We start from the raw sequence: 11,800 nt of genomic DNA on the forward strand, positions 1-11,800 counted from the left end.
ATACTGAGGAGTCTTTAGGACTACATTGCAGAGTCCTTAAGACTATACTGAGGAGTCTTTAGGACTACATTGCAGAGTCCTTAAGACTATACTGAGGAGTCTTTAGGACTACATTGCAGAGTCCTTAAGACTATACTGAGGAGTCTTTAGGACTACATTGCAGAGTCCTTAAGGCTTTACTGAGGAGTCCATTTGAATAGGTGAGCTAACAGAGAATTTCATGCTTTTGTTTTGGTTTGTTTCAAGATGAGATCATCATAATTCCTAGACCTTATCATAGCATTTAAGATTTCCACTTAATTAATTTATATGCACAATTTAAGACAGTAACTTCAATTTACATGATTATCATTTAAGCAAATTTTGTTTTTTTCTGACCAGATAGACATGCATATAATTTATTCACCTGAATTTTGCTGGACTGTGTGAGTCACTCAATAGTTGTAGGTGGTCGGCTTCCTTAAGACTTGTAGAGCACCAGACCTAGGATACAAAAACATAGGTGATTACATCCCCACTAAATTGTCTCCCATTTATAAAGTATCTGTCACACCCTTTAGTGTAGACAAGCTATATACTGTCACATCAAAATTCACACAATAATAAATCTATTACTGTGGTACTGTGATACCAATGATACCTGTATGTGATAACTTTGATTTCGTAGATACAGTAAGCCCTTGGTACAGGTTAACTTTGATTTCGTAGATACAGTAAGCCTGTGGTACAGATTAACTTTGATTTCGTAGATAAAGCAAGTCTGTGGTACAGGTTAACTTTGATTTTGTAGATACAGTAAGCCTGTGGTACAGATTAACTTTGATTTCGTAGATACAGCAAGTCTGTGGTACAGGTTAACTTTGATTTTGTAGATTCAGTAAGCCTGTGGTACAGATTAACTTTGATTTCGTAGATACAGTAAGCCCGTGGTACAGGTTAACTTTGATTTCGTAGATACAGTAAGCCCGTGGTACACGTTAACTTTGATTTTGTAGATACAGTAAGCCCGTGGTACAGATTAACTTTGATTTCGTAGATACAGTAAGCCCGTGGTACAGGTTAACTTTGATTTCGTAGATACAGTAAGCCCATGGTACAGGTTAACTTTGATTTGGTAGATACAGTAAGCCCGTGGTACAGATTAACTTTGATTTCGTAGATACAGTAAGCCTGTGGTACAGGTTAACTTTGATTTCGTAGATACAGTAAGCCCATTGTACAGGTTAACTTTAAGTTCGTAGATACAGTAAGCCTGTGCTACAGATTAACTTTGATTTCGTAGATACAGTAAGCCCGTGGTACAGGTTAACTTTGATTTCGAAGATACAGTAAGCCCATGGTACAGGTTAACTTTGATTTTGTAGATACAGTAAGCCCTTGGTACAGGTTAACTTTGATTTCGTAGATACAGTAAGCTTGTGGTACAGGTTAACTTTGATTTCGTAGATACAGTAAGCCCATTGTACAGGTTAACTTTAAGTTCGTAGATACAGTAAGCCTGTGCTACAGATTAACTTTGATTTCGTAGATACAGTAAGCCCGTGGTACAAGTTAACTTTGATTTCGAAGATACAGTAAGCCCATGGTACAGGTTAACTTTGATTTTGTAGATCCAGTAAGCCTTTGGTACAGGTTAACTTTGATTTCGTAGATACAGTAAGCCTGTGGTACAGATTAACTTTGATTTCGTAGATACAGCAAGCCTGTGGTACAGGTTAACTTTGATTTTGTAGATACAGCAAGCCTGTGGTACAAGATAACAAAGCTGGGCGTTTGAGGTAAATTTTTGTCTACAATTAAGTCTTTATACTCATTAGTTAAATCTTGTGTTTTAGTTAATGGCAAATGTTCAAACATTTTTTTCAAATAATGTTGAATTGATGCAAGGGAAAATTTTGTCCCCTTTACTTTAATTTTTCTTTGTTTGTAAATGATTTTGAAAAAAGTTTTACAGAAAATGCGCCTCCGATAAAGATTTTTCGGGAATGAGGATTTTCTGGAATTAAGATTTTCTGGAATTCAAATTTTCTGGAATTAAGATTAGTTATTCTTTTTATAATATGCAGATGTTTTCTTTTATTTTCTAAGCCAATCAAAGGTTTACAAAGCCTTTTGAACAATCTTAATTCCAATAAGTGGAAATTAATAAATAAGTGGAAAATACAGAAAAAACCCCAAAATTATGGTTTTCAGAAATAGTGGAAGTATTAGAGAATCAGAAAACTGGGTATATAACGGCAACAAAATTTCAATTGTTGATGAATTTTGTTATTTGGAGGTAGTGTTTAGATTTAATGACAAATTCAGTTTTATGGTTAAATATGTAGCAGAGCAATGGCGTAAAGCCCTTTTTGCCTTACAGTCTAAATGTAAACACATTGAATTACCCATCAAAATGATGTTACACTTCTTTGACTCATATGTGAGTAGTATATTATATTATGGCTGTGAAATATGGAGAAGTTATAAAGGAGTTGAAATAGAAAGAGTTAATTAGGTATTTTGTAAAAATATAATGCGGGTTAAAAAATCCATGTGCAATGGTATATTTCGAGCATGGACGAATTCTTCTGGCAAATAATCAGATGCCTTGAATGTTTAAGTATTGGTTAAAGTTTAACAGCACATAGATGATCAAGCAAAGCAGACTTTATTCATTGGCCATTTCAAGTAAATGTGATCTCTATAAATATATAAAAGATACCTTGATGCTGCAATTTACTTAATACAGTTTATACCGAATTAATATCGAATCATGATTACCAAATTACATATGTCAGCACACAATCTTTCAATAGAAATGGGAAGGTACAGAAATGCAAAGAATAACAGATATTGCAGTAACTGTGACCTAACAGAGATAAAAGATGAATTTCATTTTCTATTTACCTGCCCAAGCCATCTAGATCTAAGGAGGAAACGTATTAAAAATTATTAGCAAAAACTATCTGTATTCAAGCTTATCTAATAAAAAATACACACAATGTAAAAGAACTGGATTTGTTTGATAATTTATAATTGGAGCTAACAGATGTAGGATTGTATAACTCTGAGTTTGTATAACCTAACTATTGTATAACTCCTAGTTTGTATTACCTAACTATTGTACAACTCTAAGTTTGTATTACCTAACTATTGTATAACTCTGAGTTTGTATAACCTAACTATTGTATAACTCTGAGTTTGTATAACCTAACTATTGTATAACTCTGAGTTTGTATTACCTAACTATTGTATAACTCTAAGTTTGTATTACCTAACTATTGTATAACTCTAAGTTTGTATTACCTAACTATGGTATAACTCTAAGTTTGTATTACCTAACTATTGTATAACTCTAAGTTTGTATTACCTAACTATGGTATAACTCTAAGTTTGTATTACCTAACTATTGTATAACTCTAAGTTTGTATTACCTAACTATTGTATAACTCTAAGTTTGTATTACCTAACTATTGTATAACTCTAAGTTTGTATTACCTAACTATTGTATAACTCTAAGTTTGTATTACCTAACTATTGTATAACTCTAAGTTTGTATTACCTAACTATTGTATAACTCTAAGTTTGTATTACCTAACTATTGTATAACTCTAAGTTTGTATTACCTAACTATTGTATAACTCTAAGTTTGTATTACCTAACTATTGTATAACTCTAAGTTTGTATTACCTAACTATTGTATAACTCTAAGTTTGTATTACCTAACTATTGTATAACTCTAAGTTTGTATTACCTAACTATTGTACAACTCTAAGTTTGTATTACCTAACTATTGTATAACTCTAAGTTTGTATTACCTAACTATTGTATAACTCTGAGTTTGTATTACCTAACTATTGTATAACTCTAAGTTTGTATTACCTAACTATTGTATAACTCTAAGTTTGTATTACCTAACTATTGTATAACTCTAAGTTTGTATTACCTAACTATTGTATAACTCTAAGTTTGTATTACCTAACTATTGTATAACTCTAAGTTTGTATTACCTAACTATTGTATAACTCTAAGTTTGTATTACCTAACTATTGTATAACTCTAAGTTTGTATTACCTAACTATTGTATAACTCTAAGTTTGTATTACCTAACTATTGTATAACTCTAAGTTTGTATTACCTAACTATTGTATAACTCTAAGTTTGTATTACCTAACTATTGTATAACTCTAAGTTTGTATTACCTAACTATTGTATAACTCTAAGTTTGTATTACCTAACTATTGTATAACTCTAAGTTTGTATTACCTAACTATTGTACAACTCTAAGTTTGTATTACCTAACTATTGTATAACTCTAAGTTTGTATTACCTAACTATTGTATAACTCTGAGTTTGTATTACCTAACTATTGTATAACTCTAAGTTTGTATTACCTAACTATTGTATAACTCTAAGTTTGTATTACCTAACTATTGTATAACTCTGAGTTTGTATTACCTAACTATTGTATAACTCTAAGTTTGTATTACCTAACTATTGTATAACTCTAAGTTTGTATTACCTAACTATTGTATAACTCTGAGTTTGTATTACCTAATTATTGTATAACTCTGAGTTTGTATTACCTAACTATTGTATAACTCTGAGTTTGTATTACCTAACTATTGTATAACTCTAAGTTTGTATTACCGAACTATTGTATAACTCTGAGTTTGTATAACCTAACTATTGTTTAACTCTAAGTTTGTATTACCTAATTATTGTATAACTCTGAGTTTGTATTACCTAACTATTGTATAACTCTAAGTTTGTATTACCTAACTATGGTATAACTCTAAGTTTGTATAACCTAACTATTGTTTAACTCTGAGTTTGTATTACCTAACTATTGTATAACTCTAAGTTTGTATAACCTAACTATTGTACAACTCTGAGTTTGTATTCCCTAACTATTGTACAACTCTAAGTTTGTATTACCTAACTATGGTATAACTCTAAGTTTGTATTACCTAACTATTGTACAACTCTAAGTTTGTATTACCTAACTATTGTATAACTCTGAGTTTGTATTACCTAACTATTGTATAACTCTAAGTTTGTATTACCTAACTATTGTATAACTCTAAGTTTGTATTACCTAACTATTGTATAACTCTGAGTTTGTATTACCTAACTATTGTATAACTCTAAGTTTGTATTACCTAACTATTGTATAACTCTAAGTTTGTATTACCTAACTATTGTATAACTCTGAGTTTGTATTACCTAACTATTGTATAACTCTAAGTTTGTATTACCTAACTATTGTATAACTCTAAGTTTGTATTACCTAACTATTGTATAACTCTGAGTTTGTATTACCTAACTATTGTATAACTCTAAGTTTGTATTACCTAACTATTGTATAACTCTAAGTTTGTATTACCTAACTATTGTATAACTCTGAGTTTGTATTACCTAACTATTGTATAACTCTAAGTTTGTATTACCTAACTATTGTATAACTCTAAGTTTGTATTACCTAACTATTGTATAACTCTGAGTTTGTATTACCTAACTATTGTATAACTCTAAGTTTGTATTACCTAACTATTGTATAACTCTAAGTTTGTATTACCTAATTATTGTATAACTCTAAGTTTGTATTATCTAATTATTGTATAACTCTAGAGTTTGTATTACCTAATTATTGTATAACTCTAAGTTTATATTACCTAATTATTGTATAACTCTGAATTTGTATTACCTAACTATTGTATAACTCTATCAAATCATGTTTATTTACATGTACTTCATTATCCTAGGCCTCTTGGTTATTCAGAAGAAGTTGTTTAAAGGTTTCAAACATATTTGACTCCTGTGACCTTGAATATTTATCAAGATCATTCGCTTGAACAAACTTGGTAGCCCTTCATCCCAGGATGTAACTGGCCAAATAGCATCATCCTGGTCCTTTTGGTTATTCAGAAGAAGTTGTTGAAAGGTTTTAAACATATTTGACCTCTGTGACCTTGCATATTTATCAAGGTCATTCATTTTAACAATCTTGGTAGCCCTTCATTCTAGTTTGCTTCTGGTCAAATATCATCACCTTAGGCCTCTTGGTTATTAAGAAGAAGATGTTTAAAGTAAAATATTGACACCGGACGCGGGACGGACAGATGGCAGATGCCGCACCACGGCATAAGTTCACTTGGCCCTTTGGGCTAAATATACATGTGACACCTGTAATAACTGTTAAAACTTACCTGTTATAATATATCTGTGAAACCCATAATAACTTACCTGTGATAAAATATCTGTGAAACCCATAATAACTTACCTGTGATAATATATCTGTGAAACCCATAATAACTTACCTGTGATAATATATCTGTGAAACCCATAATAACTTACCTGTGATAAAATATCTGTGACATCTGTAGCAAGAGGCCGAAGGGCCTTAGCGGTCACCTGCGTTATATCATAGGTACTGGTAGCTTTATTTTATTGTTTAGATGTGATGTGGAAATCAGCATGTAAACTAAGTGAAATACAATTCTTGTCATATGTCATCAAAGGATAAGAATTTGAAAATATTGGTACCCTTTGGGGCCCCGCCCTAGCCCCTGGGGATGAGGCAGGAATCCCAATTTTACAATGTAATACCTTCATTCACCAAAGATGATTCTGACTAAGTTTGAGTAATTTTCTGCTGAAAATGGATAAAATATACCCAAAAGTGTTATTTCCTTATATAAACTATAGTAAACTTTACCCCCTCCCCAAGTAAGAACGGATAGCTTGGGGGTCCTGAAATGTACAATTTAAATAAAGCCCCTGATGATCTTTCTTTTTATGCCCTGCAATTGAATGTAGTACCTCTAAGTCTGGTGAAGAAGATTTTTGAAATATTGGTTAATTTTTCCTTTGGGGCCCTGCCCTGGCCCCTAGGGTTGGGGTAGGAATCTCAATTTTACAATTTGAAACCATCTTCCTCCAAGGATAATTCTCAACAAGTAAAAATAATTTCCTACAGAAAGTTGTCAAAATATATCCAAAAGTGTTGTTTCCCTATAAAAACTATAGTAAACTTTACCCCCTCCCCAAGTAAGAACGGATAGCTTGGGGGTCCTGAAATGTACAATTTAAATAAAGCCCCTGATGATCTTTCTTTTTATGCACTGCAATTGAATGTAGTACCTCTAAGTCTGGAGAAGAAGATTTTTGAAACATTGGTTAATTTTCTCTTTGGGGCCCCGCCCTGGCCCCAGGGGTTGGGGTAGGAATCTCAATTTTACAATTTTGTAGCCTCATCTACCAAGGATGGTTCTGACCAAGTTTGAAAAAAATCCATCCACTGATTCTTGAGAGGAAGTTGAAAATGTAAAAGGTTTACGGACAACGACGGACGGAAAGCGATTAGAATAGGTCACTTGAGCAAAGCTCAGGTGACCTAATAACTTACCTGTGATAATGTATCTATGACACCTGTAATATCTTACCTGTGATAATGTATCTGTGACACCTGTAATAACTTACCTGTGATAAAATATCTGTGACACATGTAATAGCTTACCTGTGGTTATATAATTGTGATATTGTGTTAAGTTTTATTGTGATATTCCATTTCCCACAACAGTTAGTGCAACTCACCTGGGAGAACCCGAGGAAGAAGAGTTGTCTGTGTGTGAGGTTGATGGCTGGCAGGGGGCGCTCATCATTATGGTGTGAAATCCAATCTGTATAGGCCTGTTCAACATCAATCATATCAAATAACCGTCAAAGTGTGTCAAAGTCAAATAAGTTAAATGAACTAAATCAAACTTCTCACCTCAATATTTTGTCCTAGGACTATTGGTCATTCGAAAGAACCTGTTGAAAGATTTGAACACTTTTATCTCCTGTGGGAATGAAAGTCAAACAAGGCCATTAATCAAACCATGCAGCTGGCAAGATATCATCACCCTGGGTGTTTTGGTATTAATCAAGATCATCACCCTGGGTGTTTTGGTATTAATCAAGATCATCACCCTGGGTGTTTTGGTATTAATCAAGATATCATCACCCTGGGGTTTTTGGTATAAATCAAGATATCATCACCCTTGGCGTTTTGGTATTAATCAAGAAATTGTTTTAAACATTTTTTTTCATACGTTTAACCCTAGTGACCCTGAAAGTGAATCAAAGTCATTCATTTGATCAAACATGGTATCCCTTTATCACAGTATACTACTGGCTAGATATCATCACACTGGGTGTTTTTGATATTGAGGTTGCTTGAAGATTGATTTATATTTTTGACCCCAGTGACTTTAAAAGAGGGTTTAAATGATTCATTTGAACAAACCTGGTATACGTAGTTAGTTATCACTGCATGCTACGTCACACATATTTAGAAGAACTTTTTTAAGCTTTTTTTAAGACAATTGACTCCTTTGACATTAAATATATGGATGGAGGTCATTCATTTGACCAAAGTTGGTAACTCTTTATCCCAGCAAGTATCATCGCCCAGGTCCTGTTTGTTAGTCAGAAGAAGTCTGTCACAGAGTTTAACATTTGGGCCAGGTGAGTTAAAGGAGAAAAGGTATTGCCTCTGTTAGCTCATAACTGATTCCTCTTAGATAAGTTAAACCAGAGTGCTGTTTAAGACAGGTTTCACTCCAGTTAGATAAGTTAAACCCGAGTGCTGTCTAAGACAGGTTTCACTCCGGTTAGATAAGTTAAACCAGAGTGCTGTTAAAGACAGGTTTCACTCCTGTTAGATAAGATAAACCAGAGTGCTGTTTAAGACAGGTTTCACTCCTGTTAGATAAGTTAAACTAGAGTGCTGTTTAAGACCGGTTTCACTCCTAGTAGATAAGTTAAACCAGAGTGCTGTTTAAGACAGGTTTCACTCCTGTTAGATAAGTTAAACCAGAGTGCTGTTTAAGACAGGTTTCACTCCAGTTAGATAAGTTAAACCCGAGTGCTGTCTAAGACAGGTTTCACTCCTGTTAGATAAGTTAAACCAGAGTGCTGTTTAAGACAGGTTTCACTCCTGTTAGGAACTCATCCTTCACAGCTGATACTTTCAATACTGACTAAGACTCATCACAGTGGAGCTAGATTCCAGTAGATTATAGTACAGAAAACATACGACCAATGTTGATCAAGTTCAAACTTAGCCTATTCTTTCTACAATAGAGATATTGTCCACATCTCATCAGAATCTGGTCATATTGGATAAGGTTTTGTGTAGACATCATTGTCCAATCAGAGAACAGTAAGCTAATCTTTGTGTAGACATCATCGTCCAATCAGAGAACAGTAGGCTAATCTTTGTGTAGACATCATCGTCCAATCAGAGAACAGTTAGATAATCTTTGTGTAGACACCATCGTCCAATCAGAGAACAGTTAGCTAATCTTTGTGTAGACATCATCGTCCAATCAGGACAGTGAGCTAATCAATTTTATTTTAAACTTGTCCTCAGTGTACACTTTTAAGCCTGTTACCAAATTTCATAGAAAAAAAACAAAAAAATCAGCAATTTGCAGTGGCGGATCCAGAGACCTATCTGGGGGGGGTTCCAAATTTCCTGGGGGGGGTTCCACGTGGGGAAAAATTGAGGAAAATGGTGAAAATACATGATTTTTAAAGAAAATTTTCAGGGTGGGGGGTTTCCTGAAGCCCAAAAAAACCCTCTGGATCCGCCACTGATTTGCATGTACCTTGCAGGAACTTAAATGCAGACAGACAGACAGACAGACAGACAATCCCGTTGTAACATAATATGTCCTGTTAGAACATTTTGTTTAAAAAAATCTATGACTTACATGGTATGCAGACTTGAGGCCACCATTGTCTGCTATATTTTCCCCTAGTGTCAGCTTCCCTTTGATCTATCAACAAAACAGTATTTATTCAAATTATCACATGTTGCAACAAGCGGCCCAATGAGCCTTCATCGCTCACCTGGTATTAATCTCACACTTGTAACCTTAAAAATCTCACCCTTGTAACCTTTAAAGTGCACTAAAATATCAGTATCTATTACTCCAATTATTCATAAGAATCTGTTAAAAATTTAAACACATTTTACTTCTGTGACCTTAAAAGTCAAACAAGTTGAACAGAATTTATAGCCCTTCATCCAAGCATGCAACTTGCCAAATATCACCACCCGAGACCTTCAGTTTCTTGAGTTGAGGTCCTTTAAAGGTTTATAAACATTTGGCTATATGTGACCTTGAAAGTATGTCAAGGTCATTCCAATGAACAAACTTGGTAAATCTTTAACTGTCTTCTACTGGCCAAATATCACCACCCTATGTCTTTTTAGAAGTTGCTTAACCTTTAAAACTTATTTGACCCTTGTGACCTTGAATATGATTCAAGACCATTCTTTTGAACAACATAGGTAGCCTTTCATTCCAGCATGCTACTTGCCAAATATTATCACCCATGGCCTCTTGATTATTCAGAAGGAGTTGCATTTGTTTAAAGTAAACATTAAATGCCAAACGGCTAGACAGGCAGACGGACCTCCAGCCAGGTGAGCTAAAAACTGTTAAATTGCAGTTTTTATAATTTTTTGTCAATCAATATCTCAGATCAATCAGCTTCATAATACAATGATGTATTACAATGTTTTTTTTGGTGTTTTTTTGTGTGTTTAGTATGCATATTGTCCACTAAAATCCCTGATATGTGTCAAATATAGATCATGATCATCTCCCCTGAGAAACCTTTAACCTGCCTCACAGGAACTGAATGGTCAGGAAATCTCCATTTCTTAAAGTAGGATTCTACTTGGCAAAATGATGCTCAAGATTAAATGATGCTGAGATCCTTTTCTCAGTACTGAAGGAGTAGGAGTTTAGGGATTTACCACTCTGTTCCTAGGAAGACAACAACCCCCACCTATACACCATTGAGCTCACTTGGTCAAAGGATGCTCCACACCTGAATGGTCCCAACACCATTTTCCTGACAAACAATTTGCCAACCCTGGGCTACACACGATGAGGAGGAAACAATAGGATGACTACTGAAGAGACTTACATCCCTTTACTTAAGGTGTAGGATATCAAAGATTTACTCCCTACAGGGAAAAGGTATCTGGTTGGTAACATTCTCCATCAGGCTAGGATACCAGCAGCTATTAATTAATCTACATTAAATAACATTCCCAGATCAGCGTTGCTATGGAAGCCTCACCTGTTCACCGTTCAGCTTATATTGAGAGTATTGGTCCTGCATACATTCTGCTCTCTTCTGGAATCTCACCACCGACTGGTTATTCCACCAAGGTCGAAGGTTCCCATTCTTGTCATATTCACGTCCTGGGTAAATAAAAATTGTTTTTAATTATCCTAGCATAATGATCATTGTGGTTCTGAAATATATTCTAGTAACATTTACTGCCTGCTTACTTAATTGGTAGTTTGAGAATCTCTGCATATCAATAGAGCTTAGCTATTAATACAGTCCATTTTTGTTGGTTACTTCAGTTTTTGGCTCCGGTGTTCTGTAAACAGCTGTAAAGTTTGACAGATCACTGTATCTCAGCAGTTATAATAATATTTAGCTGATCTGAAAATGACATAATTATGAAAAATACTAAATATTAAACAACACAAAATTTTAGTTAAATGTTTTTAATTCAAATTTTAATTGAATTTTTTTCTCAAGCTGTATTTTATATTCAGCTACTGTCTGGGATGTGTATTGAAAAAATAGTGGTCGCTCACCTTGATCATCAAATCCATGTGTTAGTTCATGGCCCATCACCACACCAATAGCACCAAAGTTTAACGACCTGTAACATGCACATAAATATATAATACTATCCAGTCACCATCAAACTAGCTAACCAGTCACCATCAGACTA

The 11,800-nt window shown here is 33.9% G+C and overlaps 1 protein-coding gene across 1 annotated transcript in view; it reads right to left on the reverse strand.

The window, feature by feature from the left end:
• The window catches only part of LOC110445941 (endothelin-converting enzyme homolog), a 76,834-nt gene that overhangs the window by 8,591 nt on the left and 56,443 nt on the right, over positions 1 to 11,800 (reverse strand). The window contains exons 16-20 of the mRNA XM_021490833.1: positions 11,661 to 11,728; positions 11,128 to 11,252; positions 9,744 to 9,809; positions 7,579 to 7,674; positions 407 to 483 (exon numbers count right to left, since the gene is read on the reverse strand). Coding sequence (XP_021346508.1) covers positions 407 to 483; positions 7,579 to 7,674; positions 9,744 to 9,809; positions 11,128 to 11,252; positions 11,661 to 11,728 — 432 coding nt within the window. The remainder of the gene's footprint in view (positions 1 to 406; positions 484 to 7,578; positions 7,675 to 9,743; positions 9,810 to 11,127; positions 11,253 to 11,660; positions 11,729 to 11,800) is intronic.

This window comes from Mizuhopecten yessoensis, unplaced genomic scaffold (assembly GCF_002113885.1).
Source record: "Mizuhopecten yessoensis strain PY_sf001 unplaced genomic scaffold, ASM211388v2 scaffold2423, whole genome shotgun sequence".
Lineage (NCBI taxonomy): Eukaryota > Metazoa > Mollusca > Bivalvia > Pectinida > Pectinidae > Mizuhopecten > Mizuhopecten yessoensis.